At 38.4% G+C, this 27977-nt stretch overlaps 1 protein-coding gene across 3 annotated transcripts; it reads left to right on the forward strand.

Moving 5' to 3' along the window:
* On the forward strand, window positions 1–27966 carry LOC122073930 (TORTIFOLIA1-like protein 2). 3 transcript variants are annotated; one of them, XM_042638648.1, is made up of 8 exons: window positions 1–137; window positions 1149–2029; window positions 8907–9101; window positions 9201–9303; window positions 15294–15952; window positions 26014–26703; window positions 27123–27288; window positions 27596–27966. In XM_042638648.1, exons 2-8 carry the CDS (start codon window positions 1379–1381, stop codon window positions 27679–27681), a joined length of 2550 nt encoding a protein of 849 aa, XP_042494582.1. In that variant the 5' UTR covers window positions 1–137; window positions 1149–1378; the 3' UTR covers window positions 27682–27966. The 3 variants fall into 3 exon arrangements, with proteins under 3 accessions (XP_042494582.1, XP_042494584.1, XP_042494583.1); XM_042638650.1 differs by having other exon boundaries at window positions 27612–27966; XM_042638649.1 differs by lacking the exon at window positions 1–137 and adding an exon at window positions 149–1047.
* The last annotated feature ends 11 nt before the right edge of the window (window positions 27967–27977 follow it).

Consider the following 27977-nt stretch of genomic DNA (forward strand, 5'->3'; position numbering starts at 1 on the left):
CAGATGGGACCCACCAAAGGTGGCCCTCCCTCCCAATTCGAAACGGAAGAGAAGCGCGAAAAACTGGACATATATATTCTGTACTTTTTCCATACACATCTGGATAAAGCATTTCTCTAACCTCAGTTCATTTCCGGGTAAGATTTTCGCGTAGTTCATCTAAGCTCTCTCCCTATAATAGATTCTATCTTCTTTTGAAGTTCTATGGTGTTCTGGTTCCTGCAATTTGTAATAGACGCCACTTTTTCATTTTTTCTCTCTAAATGTAATAGAAATCTTGTTGCGGTTTTCTAGGGTTTCAGTGGCAAGGGTTTTTGTAGTGGATCATGGAGCATTTTGGAATGAGATTGGCTGTGTTTGTATTTACTTCGAAGTATTGTTCCTGTTGGTTTGAATCTTCATGTGCATGTTTTGTTAAAGCTCATACACGGAAACCAGTCTCGTTTTGCTAAAACTCCAGCCTCATTATCAGATTTGCTCTCATTGGTCCCGTTGCTGACACCAGGACATAGCCATCCAAGAAAACTACCCCTTCTCAAGCATATCACATGCCCGGTCCGAAGTGTTTAAGACTAGTATCTGCATTTTTTAGTTCCTTGATTTTAGTGGTTTCGTTTTCCTTTTGGTTATGATGGGGCATCAATATCTTGGATTTTGGTGTTTGTTTAGTTTCCTTTCTTTAATTTTAGTCTGTGTTGGAACTAGGTTATTCCTTTTGCCCCTTTTGCTCTCTGGATGTTCTCCATGGATTGCAGGAGACTCTCATTGCCCTTGTTTTGTGTTCTTAATATTGTTCCATAAATATTTCAGCAATTTTTATTCTTCTAAGCTCATACTTGAGCTCGTTTACCTTCTTCTTCTTCCTCTTTATTTATTTTTAATTTTTTTAATTTTTTTTCTCCTCTTTTAATCAAGAGCTGGCTTCTCATATTTTGGATTTTCTAAATAATTTTGCACTCATTTCATTTGTACTAATATCAAAGTCACTTCTTGTTCATGCTTGTGGTTGATGTTAACTTTGCATTCTTCCTTCTGAGAGCCATTTAGGTACTATTTTTTCTACTGTGTTACACCCAAAATCCTGCTCTACCAATAACACATTGTTCTTTTTTCTTTTCTAACCTTGATCATGATTCTGATTCTTCTAGGACTTGAGGCTTGGAAATTTCATCCATGATGGGTATGGATTCGACTGTCAGTTGGCTCTTTAAGAGTGCCTTTATTGCTCTTCAAACACGTGGATGATTAATTATCCTTCGAATTGGTTGGAAGTTGTGTGAAGTACTGTGACTCTGTGGTTCTAGGTTGAGCATTGGATTTGCTTCAATTAAATACTGTATCAGTAGAGGGAGAACAGTCATCTTGAGGACTACCTAAGATGAAAATGCGAACACATTTGAAGGGAAAAGGGACTCCTAGGGTTAACACACAGAAAGCAATTTTTGAGCTGAAACATAGGGTGGTTCTTTCACTGAACAAGCTTGCAGACCGAGATACTTATCAGATTGGGGTTGAGGAGCTGGAGAAAACTGCTGAAGGCTTAACACCAGAAGGGATTGCTCCATTTCTTTCTTGCATCCTTGACACTGAAGCAGAGCAGAAAAGTGCTGTTCGCAAAGAATGTATAAGGATCATGGGTACCCTAGTGCATTTTCATGAGGGGCTTCTTGCACCACACGTTGGGAAGATGGTTGCTAGCATTGTTAAACGGCTTAAGGATCCAGATTCTGTTGTCAGGGATGCCTGTGTGGAAACAGTTGGTGTCTTGGCTTTGGAAATGTGCAACAGTGGGGGAGAAAGTGATGGAGCTTTTGTTGTGCTGGTGAAGCCTCTTTTTGAAGCTCTGGGTGAACAAAATAGGCAGGTGCAATCTGGTTCATCATTGTGTCTGGCCAAGGTCATTGATAATACAAATGAACCACCAGTCCCACTGCTGCTGCGTATGTTGCCTCGAGTTATTAAGTTGCTTAAAAACCCCCACTTTATTGCAAAACCAGCAGTCATTGAATTGATCAGAAGTATTATTCAGGTCAATTTTTTTTTCCTCTGAAATTTAAGTTGCTTTATGTTTGATACACTTTTGGTGTTCCTTTTCTTTTCATCATTGGGCAGCTGTCATTTATTTAGAGTTAAAGAACAATGTCTAACATTCTGTTTATGTTTTCCTCAATTATTTTTAAAGAAAATGGAAAAGAAAGGATAAGCTGATACAGAGCTTTCATAAATCTACTGCCAAGAACATGTCTTCGCATACAGTTCCTCAGTTGGCTGAATCAGCTGCCACAGAATTAGCTCAACTTTGATGTCCAATTTAAGGAAATGTTTTGCATATGTTGGTGGTTTATGGGATAAAAAGTATGAGAGTGAGTTGCAGGTGTGTATACTTTCACTATTTAAAACTTAAAAGTATTACCTCGATTAGTCAGCCGGCATGTTCTTGCTTCGTAACATAGTTAAAAAACTTGTCGAAATTCCGACGAGGCTGAGACGAAAAAACAGGAAAATTAGGGAACCGGCAATATTTCTGCGTCAAAATTTCTGTAATGTCTACACAGTAGACAAAATGCACTGTTTCTGCAAAATTTTGGTCATTTTGGAGTTTGCCCCTCCGAAATGGCCAGCCTAAACTCATTGCAAAAAATGCATTGTTTCGGTGAAATTTCGTTGGTTTCTGTCAGGTCGAAATGAGACTGAAACTTGATATATATTAACACCCCATCATGCAAAGATTTGACTCCTATCTTTGGTGTACACAATCTTCCAAGAGCAAATTTGAACCATTTGACCCATGAAGTGCTGTGAAATGAATCTATTGGATCGAACAATTGGTTATTGAATGAGTTACCATCCAAAGTGATGTTTGAGTTCTTCCAATTTGGGCTGTTAAGATGGGTTGGACATGGAACCTCAAGTTTCTGACATGACTCTATTCAATTGATTTAGGGGCTTGACAGTATTGGAAACTCTTTTCTAGCTCAATCTACTTTGCTACTTAGATTATTGGCAAATGGTTTCAAAGATTTTGAATGACATGGCATTTCTTTTGGTGACTTTTTTTTTTTTGTGGTGAGGTGATCTGACTAACTCATGTGCACATATTCAGATTTCTGAGTCAGCAAAACAATATTCTGTACTCAACATGTTTTCTTCAGAAAATACTGATGATATATCATTATACCAAAGTATTTATGGAAGCTTATTGGAAAGCCTTCTCATGGGGGTAGGTAGGATGAACCTTAGGTTCAGATTACATACCCTGTTTTACAGGATCTCAATAAACATCCTAAAACAGAACTTAGAGGGGTCAAAATCAATTTCTGATGAAGGTCAGACTTTTACCCAAGTTCATAAACGGTTAGATTAACCAAACCCCAGGATATTGTAATGATTTAATGGTCAGATTGAAGACAAAATCCAAATCCTCAAATCTTAAAACAAAAGAGGACAGATTTGGGATATTTATACCCTGGCAGATTGGAGATTCTGATCAATCTGAAGCTTTGGTCAAAGGACCCTTTATAAATTTCTTTAATACCCCAATGTATGAGAGAAATCTGATGTACAGATTCTCCAATACAGCCAATCTTGTTTTCAGCAAAAAAGGCTCAAAAATAGAGAAGCCGACTGATGCAAATAAGTCACTTAAATGGTTTATTTTATTGGAAATAAGCATTGGGTTGGGTTATGTAGGTGTTGGGCCTTTGATCCCATGGGTTTTCTTTATAATGGACCACTTTAATGGCTTAAAATATGGCTAGAAAGTAGGACAATTAGTTTAATTCATTAGTTTAGTTAGAGTCTTGTTTTGAGTTTATTTTCTTTGTTATTTCATTTTTCTAGTCAGTTTAGGTTTCCCAATTAGTCAAGAATTGTGTTAGGCTTTTCCTTTTTAGTGTTTGAGTATTTTATATAAGTTTGTAAGGCGTTACAACATTGGACACAAATTGATGAATGGAATATGCAGTTTTGTACTCCCAATATTCTGATAGAGGATTTCTTCGACAACTAAGATAGCTTGGGTGAAAGGCCCAGAATGAGATAACCATTCCCACTCACATCTCTCCTATCTCCATCCTTCTTTCTTTTTTATTCTTTCATCATCTTCTTCATCCAACAATAAGTAAGTATTGTTTTTAAAGTTTTCCTTGAAACTATTAAAGTCTTCTAGAAGGTTGGATGTCACACATATTTTGGATTAGGCAATAGAGCCATCTGATCGAAACCAGGCATGCAAGAACCCTGATTTGGAGATTGATTCAAATCTGGGCTTTCTGATGGCTCGATCTAGAGATATTTGCAAAATGTCAATTCTGCCCTTCCCTTCTCCAGAGCTGGGAAAAAGCCTACTGTTTTGTGTTCAAATAGTTACTGTTTTTCTTCCGTTTGTTGATTCAAGTTAACTCTTGAAATCAGAAATTGTTTGCGCTTTATTTCCCTAATTTTGGGCTGGAAATTGCTGTTATTCTCCTCATGGTTATTGTTTTGTTTTTCCTCCATAGTTGCTGTCTTATTTCACTCCTAGTCTTCATTATTTTCTTGTGAACTATCCTTTGAGTATGGATTCTTGTCACCTGGGTACTATTTTGATTCTTTCAAATATAGTACTACATCACTGACATGTTTAATGGGGAGGGTTTCACTGGGTATTCCATCCTCGATATTATAGCACTAAGACAACCACTTCAAAAGATGATCTTCCATACCAAACTTAGATTAAAATAGTCCCCAACTAGCTTGCTAAATATTAGATGGAACAACACTTGAAGAAGAAAAACCGAGAATAGAATGGAAGAATGAGACCTTTGGCTTCCCACTAGCAGTCCCAGATCAGAATCACATTGATCCCAAGGATTTCCCACCCTTAATTGAGTCTCACAGCATTCACTTTTTCAGAAGCAAAAGAATGTTCAAGCCAAAATCTCATTAATCAAAATTCGTGTATGAGGACGGATGCCTGGACCCCCTTAAAACTTATATATAAGACTCAATAATAGTCTAAAACACTAAGGGCCCGTTTGATAATGTTTCAAGAAACGTGTCCAGAAACGGCAGAAATGGAACAAAAAGCTTTTGATAAAACTGTTTCGTTTCACTTGTTTTAAGAAATAGAAATTGAAATTTCTACCTATTTATGGTTCAAGAAACGACCCAATCTACTTGTTTCGCCGTTTCTGGAAACGACTCGTGGCCATTCTTTCACTGATTACTATCGACTTCCAGAAACATGACTTATCAAACACCTTCAATTCCGTTTATGTTTCTAGAAACAAAAATTTATGTTTCTAGAAACAAAAATTTATGTTTCTACTATTTCTTGAAATAGAAACGGCAGAAACCTTAGGGCCTGTTTGATAACGTTTCAAGAAACGAAACAAAAAGCATTTGATAAAACTGTTTCATTTCACTTGTTTTCAGAAATTGAAATTGAAATTTCTACCTATTTATGATTCAAGAAATGACTAGAACTTGTTTCGCCGTTTCTGGAAACGACTCGTGGCCATTCTTTCGCTGGTTACTATCGACTTCCAGAAACATGACTTATCAAACACCTTCAATTCCGTTTCTGTTTCTAGAAACGGAAATTTATGTTTCTGCCATTTCTTGAAACAGAAACGGAAGAAACGTTATCAAACGGGCCCTAAAAGGAAAGGCCTGATCAAATTATTAACTAATTAGGTAACATAAACTAGGTAAGAAACTAAAATAGTGAAGGAAATTGACTCAAAACAAGATTAGGGTTATAGAATTCTAATCCAGCCTAACCAAGACACTTAATAACTATTGAAATAAAGAAGGAAAAAGTATTCCCATGACGTTTGTGCGTGAACAAATCTGCAGACTAAGACAAAAAGGGTGGGGCCCACAAATTTTCAGTCCTTCAAAATCCCCCCATATTTGAAGATTTTATATGGGTTCCCTCCATTCGCTCGAATTAGTGCTCAGGCATCAGAGGGAACCCTCTCCCAATAAAAAAGAGACATTTAACTAATCCTTTATGCCTAGCCTCTACCCATATTATATGCCCATTAAGGTGACCTATTACAATGAAATACATTAGATCAAAGACCTAACACATACATATTGTTTCTAATAAAATAAGCCATTGTAGGTGATTTAACCAGGGTTTAAAGTATCAGTCTGTTTCATATCGGTATCAGTGGGTATTGATACGATATGTTTCGTGTATTGTATTGGTATCTTTGAGAGGGTAATATGATAGGTTTATAAAGTATCGGGCTGTATTGTATCGTAGCGTATTGGTTGTATTGTATTGGTATTGGTGGGTACCGATACACTACGCAATTCCTATACTTTAAACCTTGGATTTAACTGCATTAATACTCCCCAACTTCGAGTTTTGCAAAATCGAGTATGTGGTGAACATTTGTCTTTAAACCATAACAAAACTCTAGCAGCTCATGGATGTTAGGATTGTAGTCTTCAAGGCGTGGAGCTTTCATTTTGAAGAACCTTGGCGGCATAACGAACCTTATGTGCCCAACCTCTTAATCAATATTAACTATAAATTTCATATTCATGGAGTCCTCGACTTTTGTAACCTTCTCATTGAGAACTTGAGATATACGCTTTCTCTCTTCAAGAACAGTATCATGAATGCCAACAATTCTTGAGGAGTGTTCTCGACCACACTACCTCATCTTCCATTGTTTTAGTTTTGTCTACTTTGACTTCTTTACGTAGACCTCTTCAACAAAATCTTCTACCTGTTGATCTTCCATCTTTGATGCTTCAAGATCTGTCCTTTCTTTATCATCACACTTCACTGTGATCACTTCGGCTTTATCTTCAACTTCAGGTCCCTTTTCTTTAGCTGCTTCCTTTGTTCATTGCTTCATCACAGGATTGGTATTGGTTTAGTATCATGCTTTGTCTTCTTCTGTGACATTTACAGGGTCAAACACGATGTGTTACCCTTTATGTAGAAGTGCATTGATTTTTCTTGCCTCCAAGCATCACATCATTGTCGTAGATCCAAGGCCTACAAAGAAGACGCCTGTCATCTGCCTGGATTTAAAAATCACATCAGACTTCTTCATTGTAGGAAACCAATTTAAGTGGAAATGAACACCTTTGGTTGACTTATCAGGTGTTATTTCATTTAAGAGAGAAACTGTGTAATGGTTGAGTGTTTCTCTTTTCAAAGATTTCCTCGCTGGGTGAAGAGATGTAAAACTATGTAATGTAGGACTGGTTTGAGAAGTCGAACCCAGTCCCAGTACTGCAGGCAACTTAATCAAAGAACAACCAATAACCAAGGTAGAACAGTAATACTAAAATATCAGAATTAAGGAAGAAATCGGATCTGTAAATCAGAGTTTTGAATCCAGAAACTAAAGTTTATGAGATCAGAATATAAATCAGACGGAAGGACTAAATCAGATACATGAATTGGGTCATACCAAATCATAAATCATGAACAAACACCCATGGAAACAGAGGAAAACAGATTATCTCTATCGGTTCTGGTTCCTTGTCTGTAGAATGTAGAGTCACTACTGGATAAAAATCAAGAGACTTTCAATATCTCAAATTTTCTGGTCAGAAACAGCCCAAACCAGGGCTGAGTCTCAATCTGGTAGGGGGGAAGGTTCAACCAGAATTTCAGCCAAAGCCTATAGTTGGAAGTGCTTCAGGGAGCAGGGAACCAATTAGGAAACTAATTTAAATTCTGGGCAGAACTGTGAATCTGTGTACCTGGTTTGAATGAGGAGCAACAATGGATCCTTGAACAGCTTGGAGAAGAAGATAGAATAATAGAGAGGACCTCTCGGTCTTCACACCGCAGTGAGTCAACTGGATCAAACACCAGTTTCATCAGCCTTGATCAAACACAAGACAAATCTCCATGGAGAAGGCAGCAACAGCTACAACAATTGTTTTCTTCAAATAGTTCAGCTATGGAAGCCTCCTTACTTTGTATTAATAGTGATAATGGGGGAGGGAATACAGCCTAGAAATTGGAAGGTTCCAAAATAGGAAACCCCACAATTGATTGCCTATTACATAAGTTTCTAAAAACAGAAAATACAAGCAGTGGAAAAGGAAAATAACAACTAATAACAAAGACTAACAACATAAATTGAACCCAACTAAAAAGGAAACTAATGAAAAAGGAAACAAACTAGTTAATCCCTTTTGTAACCTTAAAGCCCCTAGTTTATAAAAGTGGCATATTACACTCAAAACACATGGGATCGAAGGCCCGACATGTATGGAACCCCACCCTAGACTTATTCCTAATAAACAAGCCTATTTCGGTGATGAATTCGTATCACTATGTTCACACAACAGCTGCGGTTCACAATTACTAGCATTATCTTGGGTCCGCTGGCTATTCTACTGTAGAAAATGCAATGATGTTTCCAGTCTTCTCCCTGTGACTCAGCCACCAAAATGTGATTAACCTCATTAATTTCAAAAGTTTGCATCCCATCGTTATACTCATCCGTTGGCTGGTCTTCAGTACCATCCTCTAAGGGAAGCCCATTATTGATTTCAACATGTTTATACAAGAAATATTTGTCTCCTTAGTGCTGAATTTATTCCTAAACTGACACTGATGAGGAATGTCATAGCAGCAACTGATTATTACTTATATCATTGTTTGTCTAATTTATTTTTTTCATTGGCATGGTGGTATTTCTTTGGAGTTTTGGAGTAGATCAGCTAAAAACCTTAAAAAAATTCTAAAAACCCTTATTTTCTTAAATTTCTAATCTTCAACATTAGAAATCAACATTTATTTCTTGAATTGCAATGACTTTTTCTCAAGTTTTTATGCTGACATTTATCTTTGGAAGCTGTTGTGTCATTGGATTTATGTTCTATTTGTGTATCAGTTCCTTGCTTAAATGTTTTACCTTCCGTTTTTCTTAATCTTTTAGGCAGGTGGAGCTGCAACACAAAATGCTTTATCTGATGCATTAACCAGCATCCAAGAAGCTCTCAAAAGCAGTGACTGGACAGCACGCAAATCTGCTTCTGTAACATTGGGAGGAATTGCTGGAAATGGTGGTTCCTTGTTGGGGCCTTTCAAGGCTTCATGCATATCTTCCCTTGAGTCCTGCCGTTTTGACAAGGTCAGTGTAGGTCATCACTGATCACTGCATTTGGAGGATGTTTCTTTCCCACTAGTGATAAAAGTGTAGGTCCTTGGTTGCTTTCTGTGCTTTCTACAGGTGAAACCAGTTAGAGATTCAGTGCTTCAGGCCTTGCAATACTGGAAAAGTCTTCCGGGGCCAATTTCTCCTGAACCTTCAGAAGCAGGATCTTCTACAAAAGGTCTGATGGTCTATATTCAATGTATTGAGCACGTTTGCTAAAATTGGATTAATGCATTCTTTCCCTTGCTGAGTTTTTCTGTTAGCCAATTTTTGATTTACTCTATAGCCTTGCTAAGTTGAGAGGCACAACTGTGCAAGAATAGCTCAAAGACCTCCTAGCTTTAAGGTGCAAGGGTGGTGCCTTCCTGATTAAAGTGAACATTAGTAAGTTATAGCCTGTAAAAATATTGAATAAAAACAACAATTAAAATAGTGCAGGAAACATCATCAGAATACAAGCTATTAGCAGTAAGGTGCATAAGGAAGGAAAAGGAGATGGAAAACAAAGAGAATTAGAGGTGACTCAAATATATTGCCTTTGTGTAACCGGCTTACTAATATTTTTTGAAGCTAGCAACTTTATTTTTCTCACAAATTAGGTCTAGACAAAATGGTAAAGACATCCAGTAAGAGAAATCTGATTATATGTTCCTGACAACATCAATCAGATCAGGGCTGGTAAGAAAACAGAGATCAGAAACAGTATATAATCCAGCTTGAAAAGTTCAGATGCGAGATTAGGAAATCCATTTCTAAATTGATGGAAAATTTCCAATCAATTTGACCAACTAATGAAGAAATAAATTAAATTAATAAGAGTAGTAACTGTACTTACCTTTGTGGATCGTCTGCAGAGATTAAATAGAAGAAAAATATAATTAGGGGACCATTACTTCTTTAATGAAAAAAAAAAGGAAAAAAAGGTTTCTATTTGGAATTCACCATTGATAGTGTATGGGGTTGGGGTTGACCGTCAAACCCTTGAGAAAACTGAAAAGCAATTCCTGTCAAAATGTATAACTTGAATGACCATAAGCTTGTGAGAAAATTCTGTTTAAAACTATTATTTATAACCTATATGCACCTCCCCACCCACACCACCCCCCCCCCCAAAAATAAAAAAAAAAAAAAAAAAAAAAAAAGAAGAAGAAATGAAAAGAAGTTATAAGCAACCAAATCTACTAGGATCTTATCTTGAAGACCTATCAACCTTCTGTATGCATCCATATCTCAATCTCATTCGTATCCTATCTAAATCATAAGACCAGAACATTAAGTGGGTGAGATTTGATAAGTCTTGTCCTATCCAAAGGTCACCAAAGTAATGACAGACACCTTCCCTGGTTGGACTGGCTCCTTAGTGACTTGCAAATGCTGAATCTGTACCCCTGAGGCCCTGAGTTGCTTCATGAACAAAGGGTCTAAGTCATAGTCTTTGACGATTCTGTATATTAATATGGGATATATTTCTCTATATACATTGAGGACCTTGGGTTTTTGGGGTGTGTTGGGTCATCGAAGGTCTCAACTCAAGCCCAAGCCAAGGACTTTCATGTTTGCATTTTCTGAAACTGAGCCCAAGCCAAAGCTTGACCATGCATGCCCAACCGGAGCATTTGCTTGGGTTGAATCAGGGTGGTTTGGCCTGGCCAAGTTGCAGCCATAATTAGGCTCCCTGTGATTGAGTTCACAGCCAGAAACAAGAGAAAGATTTGTTGGATATTTCTGGTTTCCTCAAAAACCAAGATTGTGGGAGATCTTGATAGGATCTTATCTTATTGGTTTACTTTATTAGAGTGCAATTTGTGACAGGTTACTCTCATTACACATAAATATGGAGGGGCTTCCTTGGTTGAGTTAAATTCTATTAGGGTGATCTTTACTATTCTTATTTATATAAGATCTCAAAAGGAAATATTGAGTTGAAGTTTCTCTCGTTGTGAGTGTGGTGCTAGTGCAGGCCCTTGTGGCCTTTACCTATCTTCCCCGTGGCTTTGACCTTTTTTTTCTCTCCTTGGTTCGATAATATGATCCTTCCTTTTCTTAATTGTTCTCCTGTTCTTCTCCTTCTTCCCTCTAATCTTTGTTTTTCCCCTTCGAGTTCTTTCCCCATTCCCACGACACCTTGTTCCATTGTTATCACACGCGCTCCATCTCAAGTTCGATCTCCCTAATCCCCTCTCCTCTTCCTAAGATTTTGGTAGTTGAGTCCTTACATTGGGCCAACCTAAGCCCTAGATTCTTGGCACAAACCAAACTCCTTCCTTTGAGATACAGCTCAGCAACTACAGCTGGTTTTTGCAGTACAGCTAGGCATGGTTTCAGGTCAATTTTATGCTCTTGCTGTTAGATTTATTAAGCTCCTTCTATCCACAATGTTTAAGAGGCCTATATGCTACAAATCCATGGCTAAAATTTCAGGTTGAACTGAGAGCGATCATCTGGTAGCAAGCTGGTTCTACTGCCCTTGCCCTTTTGTCTTTCTTACCGAAAATACCCCCCCTTTAATTTATTTTTATTTTAAGTTTACCACTGTTCAATAAATACAATTTCCTTTTGCATCCTTTTCCTATTTAGTTACCAAATAGCCCTATTCAATTTCTGATAATTAGAGATTTGCTACTCCCTTCATAAACTTGCGGATATTTACAGAATCACCATTATTTATCAACTTTTGGCTATTGTACATTTGGTTAGGTCCGTAGTGACCCAATGTAGGGTTTTCCAACCCGTGGTCGCCCCACCTTTCTTGGCTTCTTTCAACTTTCTGTTTTTTCTTACTTTCCTTCTTTATTTCTCTGTTGGGCAGTGTACAATCTCCTTAGTTCTTTGGGTTCTCTAATTTTTTTTTTGGATGGGACAAAATATGTGTATTTACCATAGTGGCTTCACATTAACAAATATTTGTGCGTTCTTAAATCATCCTGTAAAAAATTATAAAAATATTGACAATGAAGCAGTTGGCATTTTATGGTGTGCAAGGCATCCTGGTGAGGTGCGACATTTTTGCCCAACCTTCCTCGCACCTCAGACTAATTGGTTTGCCCTATTCATTTCATTATTTGAGTTACACCATTCTTTTTCGTCATGTTATTTATTTGAATGTCAAGAACTGAATTGGCTGCCTTAAGTTATAATCGTGCCTTTCATTTCCTTGTAGTTGCCTATAAAACACCAGGAAGCTAAAATAGGTTAATAAATTCTTGTTATTCAGTCATGCATCTCTGAGCACCATTCAAACTTTTGGTAACTTGCTGCATCTTTTTGTATTGATTATTAGAAACTCTTATAATTGTCTCATTCGAGTGCAGGGCCTAAGCCTGTTATTATATTGATAAGTTCTGGACAAATAATGGCTGTTGTTGAAAGTTGTTTTATTTAAATAAGAGAAGGCTTTTGTTTCATTTTATTCTATCATTAATGGTCAACTCAACTGAACAAAGCCTTACCCCAATTTTTGCGGGATGCTTAACAGGTACATTGATATGTATCAATTTGTTTCACACAAATATAGGGTGTCTAGCACAAAAACTCTGATGCTACACATCCATTTTTGCATATGATAATTGCTTTGTTTCCTCTGAGGCAATGATTTTGGAGCAACTATAATTACCTTTTCTCCTAATATCAAGGAAATTTATTTATTTATTTATTTTTTAATTATCTGCAGGAATTCTGTGTGTGTGTGTGTGTGTTTGTCTTGCCCTCTTTTACTAATTTAATGAAAGTACATGAAATTTCCAGCAGCATGGACATGTGTCTTGGTGTTTGCAATTGGCAAATGACATAGATATTTCCTTTGTTTTAATATTATTTGATGAGTATTTAATTCTTTTGCTTGTATCATATATTAGAACATGATATTTGGATAACATAAATATTGAGAAATTTAAGAAACTGGCCCTTGTGACCACATTGTTATGACCACTATAATTGTTCCTGTAGGATTGAAAGCAACCCAAGAGAGAGGGGGTGGATTGGGTTGTAGCAATTTTAAGCTTAATATAATATACTAAACGTGCATCCAAGCAAGGAAGAAAGACTATAAAACATCATTAAACTAAGTGCCATATGTATGTGTGTGTGCGTGTGTGTGTGCGTGTGCGTGTGCATGTGCGTGTGCGTGTGCGTGTGTGTGTGCATATGCGTGTGCGCGTGCTTGCGTGTGTGCAATGTAAAGTAATACAAAGAAAGTAAAGCACACAAGAGATATATAGTGGTATGGATCCGTGATCCTACTTCCACTTCCAATGTCAACCTGACCAAGGATTTTCCAATCGATGATTCTTGTCCTAGGCAAGAAGCAAGCCTTACAACCAACCACAATTCTTCAGATTGGCCTCCAGACCTCCACGGCCAAGGATTTCCTCATACTTAGCTATAGTCCTTTGAGCTAAGCACCTGGGTCACCTAGACTAAGGATTTCCTAACCTAGCCACAGTCCTTTGGGCTAAGTACCTAGGCCGTTGGCCAAGGATTTCCTCAGTTTAGCACAGTCCTTCGGGTCAAGCCTACTACAAAAACAAATATCTTCTCCAAGCTCACTACACTTTCAACGAATAAGACTTCTTAGCAAGCTAGGTAGCTGAAAGCTCGTTTAAGCACACTTGAACTGATTCTCACAAGATCTTTTCATGTCCTTCCTCTTTTTCTCAAAATGGTTTTTCACTTGCTCACTTGATTATTTGTTGATCAGTTGTCTAAACCTAAGACTCAAGCCATATATATAGGAATCACAATAGTCTTTAAAACTAGCTGTTAAAGTCAAGATAGGGTTGACTAGGTTCATAAATGTTCAAAGCAAACTTTGAAATTCAATTGAAAACCTTAAAGTTTAAAACAAACTTTCAAATTAAGTGGAAGCATTAAATGAAAATTCAAAACAAGGCTTTTTGGTGGAAAACATTAAGTACAAAACAAACTTCATTTAATAAACAAGTTTGAATAAGAGACTTTAAGTCTTTAGTGGAAAACACTTAATGCAAAACAAACTTCATTGACTCTTTAAAATGAGTTTGAACTTTGGGTGGAATTGTGGAAAACATTAAATGCAAAAACAAGTTTAAATAATAATAATAATAATAAATAAAAAAAATGTAAAACAATCCAAAAGAACTTAAAACAAGTCCTTTGGTCAAAGTTCAAGTGATGTACATGATATGGAATGGCTTAACATCACAAACCATGGAGCTTTTATCACTCCAATCACGGACAATTGCAGGTTGTTTCGGTTGACAGTGGAAACAGATTGTTTTTTAAACAAGGCTTTTGTTTGGACGGACGATGAGTCTATCATCGGCATGTTTTAAAATAAACAAGAGACTGTTTAGTTCACGGATGACCACAAAAATTCACTATATACCGTACATAGTAAACAAATGAGGTTTTCCAAGTCAAACCACCTATTTTCTTAAGGTCAATTCAATTAGGTCTTTAAGTGAGTTACTTACTTGGGCTTTTTCTTTTTGATCAGTGGATATCAACATTATCAAGATTACAATTGATTTGACATTTCTGGACAATTAGTCTTGATTTTTGAAAGACTTCTTCAAAAAGGTTTGTCTTGAAGCTTTTCACGTCTTTCTGTCCACGAACAACCGCAACTCTCCACGGTTGACCGTATTCATCAATTCTTCGTTAATTAATAATGCCATCTGTTGCCTTGTGGAATCCTCCTCAACAACTGAGTTCTATTTTCTTATAAGACATTAACACACATGTTATAGCACCAAAAACACATCAATCAATGGTTTTCATGTCCAAAACACATTGTCAAAATAATATGTTCATTTAGCTCAACAGTTCCTTTAAAAGTTTTGTTTGGCGAATCAATGTGTTATGAGAGACTCGATTTTTTAGATGTTATTTGAGTGGTTGTAGTTGCTGTCTAGATGATTGCTTTCAGCCACTTTATGTTTGTGTGGAATAGGCCTGGGTAATGTTATCACTGGAAGATCTATAGATGATATTGGAAGTGTTTCATTTCTTGATATAGTTTTGTCGTCTTAGACTCATGTCAGAGTGCCTTTTTGAAGTAGGAATTTCATTATGAACTAGGCTGTACAAGTATAGGCTATATATTACATCCCTCACTCTCCCCCCTCCCCGTACTTGTTTTTAATATAGTAGGATGTTTCTTCTATCTAATTAATATTGGTTGTGCTGCAGAAAATTTCTGTGGAGTTGACAGTGGTCTTACTAGGGTGAGTGATTGTAGTTGGAAAACTATTGGTCTCAAGAAAGTTGGCACCAGTTCTCTGAAGAAGAGGGTTCCTCTAACTGTTCAAAGAACATGTTCAAATAATGTGGAAAACCCTAAACAATCCAAAGCAAATGATTGGAGTATTGATATTACAGTTCCGAAAACCCAGAGCATTTCTTTAGTTGATGCACACAATGAAGAATCTGAGGGTAGTACTGTGACTAAGACTTGTGAAAGAATAGACAGGACTGTGGCAGAAATGCGGGATATTGGATATGATTATGCGTCAGTAGATGAAAAGCCAGAATGTTCATCTGTGTCGAATCTTGTCACCGACAACCTTGAGACTAAGTGTGTGACAGTTGCTAATGATGGCCTTGAGGAAGGTGGTTTGATTAATTCAGTGAGGATGAATCAAATGCCTGTGGTTGAAGCGAATCACATGCAACATATAACTTATTCAGAAAGGATGCAAGAATGCAGAAGTCTGGATTCTACAGTTACAGAACTGAGCTTGAGGGGTTTACAAGGGTGTTGTTCAGGAAGAGCAAATGAAATGGCCTTCGTTAGAAAGCAACTTTTGGAGATTGAAAATAAACAGTCAAACCTTATGGATATGTTGCAGGTAACTTGATTTGAGTTGGGATATTTATCTCTTCCCATTTCCCTTCTGGACTGCTACCGATTGTAATGTTCTTAGCAAACTTTGAACTTTTCCATATGAACTGATGATGAGTGTAATTTTCATTTAAAACAAATTTTGAGTAAGTCAGAGATGAATGCTTGTGATCTGATACATACCTTTTCACATCCCATTCACTGTTAGCTCCTGTAACTTTTATATTTTTGGCCCTTTATCCCTTTTAAATTTATCTTGAGGGTTGGAGGTGGGGTTTGGTTAGCTTTGGGTCAGGCTGCTTATCATGAGTGCTTAAATTAAAAGGAATTTACAACCAGTACTGTATACAGCCTCCACCTGCCTGTCTTAAAATAATAACAAAGGAATCCGACAAAACTATATCCCTTGTCTACAATATTACAATAGGCAAGACCATGATTTGATTTTTTTTTTGGTGGGAAGAGTGAACCATATTGTGTTTAACTAACTGTTGTAGACTGAAGATTCACTGGCCAAATTCTTCGTCACTTCTTCCAGACATCTTAATGTTTCCTAATGTTCAGCATTGCCAAATTCGAATCAGTAGCGACAGCTCTAAGACCCTGTTTGTATACATTCTTATTAATTAGTAGGCTTGCGGTTTGTCGAAGTTGTTCCAGATTGATTTTAAATTAATTTGTTAAAAATAGTTTCATTGTATACAACTCCCAGAGTAGTAGTCTCTGGGTCCCTCCACCCCCCCATAATTTGGTTTATATTAACAGAGAATCTGAGTGTGTCTGCTTTGTTACCTATTCCATTAGGAGCTGCTATTTTTTGGCACATCATATTCATGCATTTACAGTGTCACATTTTCCTATTAACATTGACTTTGAATAAATTGGGTACAGTAGTGGTATTGAAATTCTGGACTCTATTCAACATTGGATAATTAGGAAAAGGAAGACTGCCTAATAGTTATATACTCTCCTATTGTTTATTCATGGTACTAAGACTGTATTTGGTTTGATTTCTATTTCAATTTCAGATTGATTTCATGAAATTAGTCAATAATTAGTTTTTTGGTCAAGAAATTGACAATTTTGGGTTAATTTTAAGAAACAGAAATAGGTTGGGCTACAAGTCTACGTCCACGGAGCAATGCCCAACTTGGGGCTTCGTATTTGGTCAATACTCAGGTCAATGATTTAGGAGCACCAACTCCTGGTTTTTACAACACCCACGATAAGGGAGCACCGACTTGATAGCCAAGTACAATGATGGAAAATAGAAATGGGATTATAGACAATGCCCCAAATACAAGCATGAGTTGGTTCAAACTATTTTTCAAGCACCTAGTCTACCCAACACAAAACTGAGCCACATGTTTCAAATTTGAGATGCAAGTAAAATCCCCAATTTGAAGCCCCTTTCCTCTCTATTCTTCACTTTTCTTGCACAAGTCTTCAAATTGTTGGATGGGGTAAAGAATTGTGTCTTATATGACACCAGTCCTCTTTTTATAATAACGGAGAGAATGTTCTAGAATATTACAAGGATCATTAAACCCCTTAAGGACCTATAAACCCGTTTGGAATCTGACACTTTCCCTAAAATCTATTATTACAACAATTCCCTCAAGCTGGTGCATAAATATCACATATGCCCATCTTGAAGATAATATGATGAAACATCTTACTATTTAGACCTTTAGTAAATACATTAGCCAATTGTTCACTACTGGGAGCAAAAGGCATGGTGATGAGACCCATATCCAGCTTTTCTTTGATGAAGTGTCGATTAATCTCCACATGCTTGGTTCGATCATGCTGGACATGGTTGTGAGTTATGCTAATGGCTAATGGCTAATGGCTAATGGCTGATTTGCTGTCACGAAAGAGCTTCATAGGAAGCGTGGCAAGGACAGCCAAATCTGTGAGAAGACTATGAAGCTATAGGAGCTCACAAATGCCATGAGCACGGAACTTTACTTTAGCACTTGAACGGGCGACCACAACTTGCTTCTTGATTCGTCATATAACAAGGAAACTACCAACAAATGTGTAATAACTAGTAGTAGACTTGAGGTCATTAGGTGAACTTGCCCAATCAGCATCCATGAAGGCCTCCTCCCTAAGGCGATCATAAGGAGAAAAAAGGATGCCACGTCCTGGGGGCAAATTTCAAGTAATGGAGAATACGTAACACAACTTCCATATTAGTCGGCTAGGGATCATGCATGTACTGACTAACCTGGCTGGCGACAAATGCTATATCAAGGCGTATATGAGAAAGATAGATCAAGTATAATCTCTGATCTCCCCTCATCCATAGAGTCACCTTCCTTGCTACTTGAGTGATCGTTAGCTTCAATAGGAGTGTCTGTTGGCTTACACCCCAACATGCGTATCTTAAAAAGAAGGTAAGCACATAGTTCCGCTGAGACTAGTAGATCCCACGAGAAGACTTGGCACCTTTAATGCCAAGGAAGTAACGAAGTTGTCCTAGATCTTTGATCTGGAATTCCTCACCCAAGTATCTCTTGTGGCGAGAGATCTCAGTCAGATTATCATCAGTAATAACAATATCATCTTCATAGACTATCAAGATAACAATCTTCCTACCAGATCTCTTGATGAACAGAGTGTGGTCGGCAGTGCTCTGACAGTAGCCTGTAGCAATCATAGCTTTGTGGAAATGCCCGAACCACGCACGAGGGGATTGTTTCAACTCATACAATACACTCTTCAACTTGCATACCTTCCCTTGGAGCAAGTGAAACCCAAGAGGAATGTCCATATACACTTCCTCCTCTAGTCCCCCTTGAAGGAAGGCATTCTTCACATCTTACTGCTGGATATCCCAATCAAAATTGGCGGCATATGCTAAGATAACACAGATTGTATTCATCTTAGCAACTGAAGCAAACGTCTCTTGGTGGTCAATCCCATAAGTCTGAATGAAGGCCTTGGCAACAAGTTTGGCCTTGCAGCGATCCACTGTTCCATCAACCTTCTGTTTCATTGTAAAGACCCATTTACAACTGTCTTCTTTTGTGAGGAAAGACACTAAATCCCATGTGTCATTTTTTAACTATAGCTGCCTGTCATTGTGAGTCTACATTCGCTTCTTACCAGGTATGGGGAATGGACAGAGAGGATAAAAAAGACGCAAAACTATAATAGGAAGGAGAAAGTGAGTCATAAGAAACAATTTTAGCAATAGGATGTAAAGTATAAGACCTAGTGCCCTTACGAACATCAATAGGCAAGTCAAGAGACGGATAAATAGAAGGAGAAGGAGATTTACCCGTGTCTAAGGGGACAAGAGTAGGCTCGAGGAGACAAGTGGCATGGTAGGGTAGTTGCTGGATTTGTGGTGGTTTGAGTCTGTTGTTTGCAACTATAAATACATATCTTTGGCTGAGGAGAAGTAGGAATGTCACTCTCCCCTTTAAACAAGATACCGGTAGGGACAAAAAGTTTAGGTGGCACGTCTTCCACAATGGAAGGAGACTCCACCGGAAGAGGTGCCGTAGTGTAGTATAATGTAGATTTGTGAAAGACAATATCCATGGTCACAAACCAACATTGAGTAGGAGGATGAAAACACTGATAGCCTTTCTGAGTTGGAGCATCGCTTAGAAAAATGCACTGGAGACCATGAGGATAAAACTTTCCATGAGGATGATGATCACGAGCATAACAGACACTACCGAATACCTTGGGCAGAACAAGAAAAGCAGTGGAACCCTGAAGAAGATCCAGAGGGGAGCAGAAAAGAACAAGAAGGCATTCGGTTGATCAGAAAGGCAGCAGTGAGAATCATGTCACTTAATACTGGGGAGGAATATGCATCTCAAACATAATAGAGCATGCTACCTCGCAAAGGTGGCAATTCTTCCACTCAACAATCTCAGTTTCGTGTCGGGTTATCTACACAACTAGTTTGATGGGTCATCCCATGAGCAAAAAGGTAGGCTTAAAAGGGCCCTTTAAAATATTCACGGCCATTGTCGCTTCGAAGGATCTTGATGGTAGCACCGAACTTAGTCTGAACCATACTGTGAAACTGTTGAAAGCAATGGAAGAAGACAATCAATAAAACCCAAGTGGTCCGAGAAGACAATCAATAAAAGAGACAAACCACCGATAACCATTGACAAACACATAGCAAGATGGACCCCAAATATAAAATGTATCAATGAAAAAGAAGTGACAGTTTAATTTCCAGAAACAAAGTGATCCGAGTTTGTTTGGCCAATACATATGCCTAAAAAAAATGACTCGAATTGTAATTTTTTGAAGGAAGGAAAAAACATAGCTAAAGTTTCCAAAGGAGGATGTCCTAACCGACGATACCATTATAGTAACTCAGAGACAAGAGTTGATGTAAAGGATATCTGAAGAGCCTGACCAGAGACCAAGACCAAGTCATCATCAGGTAGATATAGACCACCACGCACCCTACTAGAGGCAATCGTTGCCCTTGTCACCAGATCCTGAAAAACACAATGAAACGGGAAAATGTGACTTTGCAATTAAGACTGGAACTAAGTCTATTAATGGACATAGGTTAGTAGGAAAAGAGGGAACCTATAATATAATAGAAAGGGCTAAAGGATTACAACTAACGGAGCCCTTTCTCAAAATAGTGGAATAAATACCGTTAGCCAACTTGACCTTACCATTACATTAGGACTAGTAATGTACTGGGAGAAAAGAGAAACAACCTGTCATATGATCGGAAGCCCCAGAATCTATATCCAAGGGGCAGAAGGGATGACATAGTATGGCCACAGAAAGAGATACCTGATCCAGAAGGGGTGGAACAAGTAGAGCTCGTAGTAGTTGGTGCTGGAGAGTTCGGACATGTCAGAAGGTGCCAAATGGCAGTGAGCTCATCTGATGATAATGAGGCTGCAGAGATGCTGAGAGCAAAGTCAAAGTTTGGGACCTCACTATGTTTGGCATGACTCTTCCATCTCCCTTTGCCATATGTATCAGTAGGACGGCCATGAAGCTTCCAGCAATGCTCCTTGGTGTAACGCTCCTTCCCGCAATAATGGCACTTCATTGGAGCTATGGTAGAGGAGCCACCAGACTGTGGGGCTGGGCTGAGGGACTGAGTGCAAGAGACAACTGCAGATGCCAATCTCTTGGTGTATGTGGCAATAGGTTGTGGAAGCATAGTGGTACGACAGCTGTCCTTAAGTTGGATCACAACATAGGCTTGATCCATATAGGAAAGGGAATACAAACTCAGAACCTGGGACTGCAACTGATCAAACTCCATATTCAGACCTGCCAGAAAGTCATAGACCTGGATCTTATCCTCTCATTTTTGAAAACCGGTAACATCTACAGGGGTGGAAGGAGTATACTCCTCATGAAAGTCCAGCTTAGTCTATAGTGTGCGTAGCTAGCTCATAGTAGTACTGGGATAGTGTGAGCCCTCTCTGCCTTAGGTCAGGAACCTTCTGATATAGTTTAAAGGCCTGAGCATCATTCCCCGCTTGGGAATAGATATTCTGGACAGACTTCGAGATCTTCACAACAGAGTAAAAAAGGAGATATCCGCGTGAAGTTGTAGTTGCATAGAGTTGACAAAGAAGGTCATAACCAGAGAGTTGACATCCTCCCACTTGTCAATTTCAGGATCAGTGGTCGAACGCTTCGAGGCTCCAGTGAGGTACTCGTAATAGCCACGGGACTTGATGGAGATGCAGATCGAACATGACCACATAAGGTTGTTTGTGTTATCAAGCTTAACACAAGGAGAAAGGTGGGAAGAGTTGAGGTGTCTCCACCAGTGGAAGCAAAAGAGCTGGTAGACATAATTACAACTCAAGGGGGCTATGGTAATGGAAGAGGCACCAGCCGGAGGTAGAAGAAGAGCACAAAAAACCACCAAAAAGCAGGAAAAAAGCTAAAAAAACCCAAAAGTCAATAAAGGGTGAAAATCCTAACAAATCGATTTTGGGGATAGCTCTGGAATAGAGTCCTGAGATGGTAAAGTGGCTAGTACATACCATTACAAGGACAAGGAGCACCAATCGTTACAAATGTCAAGATGATCGGAGCATCGAGCAGGGAAAAAACACCCTGACAAGAAAAAATCGATTTCAGGGGAAAAACTTGAAAATATCAATGGAAGGAGTTGGGTCTAGTAGATAATTGTAGAAGAGCATTTGAGAGCTTAGGGGGGAAGGGAGATGGAGGCTAGTGGCTCTCTTGGTGGTTTAAGGAACTACCACCAAGAGAGAGAGAGAGAGAGAGGCGCTGGGAGAGAGAAAAAGGGAGAAAGAGATGGAGAATGGAGGAAACCCTTGGGGGTTGGATCCAAAGGCTCTGATACTATGTTGGATGGGGTAATGACTTGTGTCTAATATGACACCATGCCTATTTATTTATAATAAATGAGAGAAAGTTTTAGGATATTACAAGGACTATTAAACCCCTTAAGGACCTAAGGACCTTTTTGGAATCTGACACTTTCCCTAAAACCCATTATTACAACACAAATCTTCGTTGAATCCTCTTCCTACGGATCTCAAGCATTTATTTTAATGCGAAACCCCTCAAGAATGGTTGATAGAGGTGAGTAATGCAAGCACCAGCCCCTAACTCTTCATCTCCCTTTACTCTTCTGTTTTCAAGTGCTCTCATATAAGTTTTGGGAGCTAAATCCATAAAATAACAAGCCTAAAATGAACTCATTTCCGCTTCTGGTCTGTCCGGGTATGGCTGGACCAGTTTCTGTGCACTGCTGGAAAAATGATCATATGTCACTCATTTTGACGTCTGATTGATTTGATTCCAGTGGCATTGGAAAGAAGACTCAAAGCTCTACAACATTCATGTTTTGAGCTATTCCATAATCTACATAAACCACCTCGAAATGCCCTGAAGAAAGTCTTGCCATATGCAAAACTGGAATTATGGAAAATCTGCGCAATAGATAATGTTCAAGTCATCTCTCTCAGAAAATTCCAATTGACCTGATTCCAACGCCAATGGAAAGAGGCCTTGCAGGGCTACAATATTTGTGTTTGAGCTTCAACAGATTCGGCCTCTAAGATGACTCAAAAATTACCTCACGATTGCCGGTCTAAAAACAGGGTTCTGAAATTGTTTGCCTACTCTATTTGGGCCACTTTACCTTGATCATTTCCACTCTCTTTTCACCTGAACATGCATGATACCCAAACATGTTGCCACATCAGCCATACACACAAGGAAGGATGGAGTGCCATTGCCAACAATAAGCATTCATAGGATGTTGCCAACAATGACAACTCTTCAATTATGCCTCTACCACTGTTCTGATGCCACATGTCTAACTATCTCCCCCTTTGGCATGTTGGCAACTCTGCATATCTACAAAAAGAATTGCGGAACAACACTGCAAACAAAACACATATAATGTAGCTAATTAGGTTTCTCTACAAGTTAGACTAGGTTGTTTACTTTCCTAGTTAGACTAGATCCTTAGTTTCCTAATTTAGAGTTATACTAGAATTATTTCTTACTTATGCAAGGACTATGGTTGTAATTGCTTGATTCTGATCTATCGCATAAGCCTCTCTCAATTCTTTTCTTCTTCATAGGTTCGGGTTGCTAAGCTTTTGTCACAAATAATAATGATAATGGTAATGGTACTATCATATGACAATAATGACAATTATAATAATGAGAGAGAGAGAGAGAGAGAGAGTCTCATACATTGGCCATATAGGTGAACAATGAAGGAAAGACTTTTCAACTAAAAAGTTTGTGTTCATGTTGTATTGGTTAATTTTTTTTATGCTATATGTTTCTCTGAATTGCATCTAAGCATCAAGGTTTCTAGAATCCTTATTTATGTTCAAAATTCCAAAACAAACCAGATTCTAGGTGACAAGTTTAGAAACCAAATTGCTGGAAAATGAAAAATATGAAATATCAGAAAAGGAGTATGGTCTTCATAGTACTTTGGTGGAGTAACAAACTCAATGTGCTCAACTTCAAAATCAGGTGTATAAATGAATGTAGTGCCCATAGAGTCCTCTTCAGTTGCATCATTGTATTCTCTTATATCAAAATCCACTGTAGTGTCGAGTTCTTTTAAGTTCTTCATCTTGTCATATTCAGTAATCTTAGTTGGTGAGACCAAGCACAATACATGCGATCTATGAGCTTCCTCTTCATCATCTTCATTGTCATTAGTCAGTTTCTCTTCAACTACATCGTTAACAGGGACTACATTATAATATTATGTATAATGGTAGCCGTGATGGAATTCTTTGGGTGTTGAGAGAAAAACTTGGCAAAATGGTCATAGTTGTGATAATGATAACATTTGACCTTACTCCCTCCACCCATGGGAGCTTTCCCCTTTTATGTGACATCGGAACATGTGTTTGTCTAATAGGACCATCTGAAGCAATACCACTAGGTGTCCTAGGATACTCCCCTGCTTGAAAACCAAGTCTCCTTACAGGTGGCTTCAACTATTCCTCAACCCGTAGAGCCTTGAGAAAGCAATCTTGCATGTCACAGATGTCAACCACGCTAAGCGCTCACCGATCTGGCCGTAACCCTAACTTGAATTATGATAGAAGTTGTGTGTCATGTTCCTCAATCCATTTCCACGAAACAAGAGAGTAAAAAATTGTTGCATATACTCAGTAATAGAAAATGTGCCTTGCATCAAGGAATTTAACTGATCATGCAGTCGTGCCTGGAAAGTCTGTGGAAGGTAATTGCCTTTCAATTCTTCTTTCATCTCATCCCAAGTAGTGGATGTTGTATGTCGAAATGTGTAAGCTTCTTTGATTATTCCATCACTCGCTTGCTGGCCCAATAAGTTTTGCACGTGTTAACTGCATTTTCCTTACTTTTGTCAGCTCATACCACTCAAAATAGTCATCCAGAGCATGCAACTAGTTATAGAAAGTTTGTGGGTCGAAGTTTCTACTGTATCTTTCAGCTTTAATTGATACCCTTTGAGGATCATCAAAGTGTATGCTGTTCACCCTTCAAAGTATGACCTCATATAACTCAAAGGTAGGTCAAGGTGTGTAAACTCTCTGTGGCTCTCTAATTATAAATCTGAGTGTTATCGGCTTTAGAATGATTAGGCTGCCCCCCTATCACCCCTACATTTTCAAAGCTACCTCGTGTAGGGATGATAGGGATACTCATCTGTCGCTCGATGTTTGTCATCCTCTCAAAAAGTTGCTTCTGTTCTGCCAAAATCTGTTGCATGATCTCCAGTATATGATTTAAAGGGTCATGAGCCAAATTTGGGGTCCTCTGCCATGGCTCTGATACCAAAAATGGTGGAGCAGCATCTTTCAACAGTTACAAGTTCCAACTCAGAAAAGTAGAACCACAAGGCACCATGTGTACCAGATTTTATAACAGATTTGCAGCTCAAAATCAAGTTTTCAGATTTAGACAAATTCTGGTTGAATGTATTACCCAGATGAGGGAACAAAACACCGGAATTTCTAGGACATCAAACTGCTGGATATAATATTATGGCCCAATAACAGAATTAGTAACTCTTTTAGGAGATTTATCCGAACTCCAGATCAGCAGGTTGGACCCATCTGAATTTCTGGTTGAAGGTGACAAAAGAGTCTGGTCCAAAATTGTGAGTGATCAAATTCTTGTATGTGCTAATCATTTTCTATTGTTGTACGTTGTTCGCAGAGCCCCTTTTGCTTGTGTCTTAAAAATTGATACTACTTTATGTTGTTCATCCATGTCAGATCTTTATTACATGTGAATCTTCATTCCATTTGCCTTTTGTGCTATTTACTATAATCACTCAAGCTATCAATACGACCTTAGTATTTTATTCTGTTTCCTTTATTTTGCAAAATATTCAGTTTATTTTAGGTGAAAGGTTTTGTGCACGGTTGTGTACATGGCCATTGCTTCAGCCATCGGATGGGGGAGAGAGGGAGTGTGATAATACCATTTCTGCCCCCTACTGGATGAAGGGCCGAAGTGCTGGCAGGGTAATATATAACCGTGCACAAAAATTGGACCTCTTATTTTATTTTGGAACTTTTGCTTGTAACTTGTCTCACTTTTCAGGAGTTTATGGGGAGCACACTGGGTAGCCTGTCTATGTTGCAGTCGAAGGTGCTTGGTCTTGAAGATGCTGTTGATAAAATAGCTCAAGATTTTCATAGGTTCAGCTATACTAACATGGCAACCTCAAAGATATTGAAGAAGAGCCAAAGTGTCTCGTCGTCTCCTCGGCTCTCTACCTGCAGTCCTAGGCCATCAGTTGATATCGATAATAGACAACCTTCTCAATTGTCTATAAGAAGCAGAGAATTTTGGGAGGAAGCTGCAATTGGCAAGGGCAGATCTAATACTGTCGACATGTGGAGGGATCCTACAATGAACATGTTCAAAAACCTGACTGCTAAGGGTGTTCAACAGAGCTTTGGCCATGCACCCCAAAGCTGTCAAACAAGGAAAAATGAAGGTTTACATCCTGCTTTGGTTGGTAAAGTTGACGCCAGCCAAAACAGTGTTGAAAGTAAATGTAGCTTGTGGAAACATGTGAAAGATTTTCTGTTTGTAGGGGACCTAGATTCAGCATTCGTGGAGGTCCTCTGTTCGGGTGATGATCTCGTTCTAATTGAGCTTCTGGACAAAACTGGTCCTATTTTGGAGAGTTTGTCTCATGAGACAACCAGAGAAATTCTTAGCACTTTGGCATCACTGTTCCTTGATCAAAGATTTCTGGACTCCATTATCCCTTGGTTGCAGCAGGTAAACCAGTCCCTTTTCTACACTTTGACATTTCCTATGATTCTCTCTTTAAATCCAAATGTTCTGGCTGTGTCTACTGTATTTTTCTATGAGGAGGTTTTTAAATAATGAATGCATGCTGTATCAAGGATTCAGTCACTTCTGATGTTGAGACAATCCTTAATGGAGATTTTTTAATTACTTATATTTGCAAGTTTATACTTACTCTTTAGTAGTTACAATGAGCTGAGCTCATGCATCTGAACCTGGAACCCTATCAGGTTAAGCTAATCATTGCGATGACCCCTTTTTCTTGCCTTTCCCTCTTTACCAATTTAGTGCTGCATATGATATATCTTTTAGATTTGCTTCTAGGAAATAATGTGGAGCGAGATTAGTGTGTTGGTATAAGAATGCCACGCTATTGTGTTGTATTTTAGGTTGTGGACTTGAGCACTACCCGGGGACCAGATTGCCTTGGTCTGTCTATGAAAGCGAAGAGGGAATTTTTGTCTGCATTACAAGAAGCAGCAGGCATGGATTTCCTCAATCCAGTGAAGAGGAGATCAATTACGCAGTATGCAGTGAAGTTACAGCAAATTTGGGGTAAGTCCATTTCATTTGAAATTGATTACATGTGCAAAATACTGAATCTCTGTCCCAACCCCTACTACAAAATAGTATTTTATGAGTTATGAAGTGGTCAACTTAAGAGAAACATCAATTCTTAACTTGTAGACTGAGTGCACATTTGAAGCAGTAATTTCATAATGTGCTTATATTTAAGTTGGGATAAGGCTGAGTTTGTTGCTTATATTTGTTTCTAGTGATGGATTGATTTCTGTATTCTTCGTCAAAAGTTATTGCTTATTATCCTTGTTTTCACTCATACTGAAAAAAGTATATGACATAGTTGTCATGGTGTCTAGGCGATCCAAGGCGTTGGAGGGGGCTGGACACGGCGAAACTAATAAGGCACCTGGACGTCTAGGATATTGATGAGAATTGATCCTGGCAGCCTGGCAGCATGGAGGTAACAAGTGTATTGCTTCTAAGGGGTCCAACTGAGCTGTTTTCGTTATTTTATTTGGTGCCGTATCCTAGAACAGTTTTCTCCATGGTTTGATAGATTGAGGGATCGCCAATCTCTGTAGGCTCACTAATCTTAAAAATCCTTTACCACAATTTCTCAATTTTGTTTGAACTCTCATAAATCAATACTTTGAATTGTCCTAAACCTCTGGAGAAATGAAGTAAAACTTTCACTCTTTATTTTTAGTCAAAGTATGAGTTAA

Source organism: Macadamia integrifolia, chromosome 3, assembly GCF_013358625.1.
Source record: "Macadamia integrifolia cultivar HAES 741 chromosome 3, SCU_Mint_v3, whole genome shotgun sequence".
Taxonomy (NCBI): domain Eukaryota; kingdom Viridiplantae; phylum Streptophyta; class Magnoliopsida; order Proteales; family Proteaceae; genus Macadamia; species Macadamia integrifolia.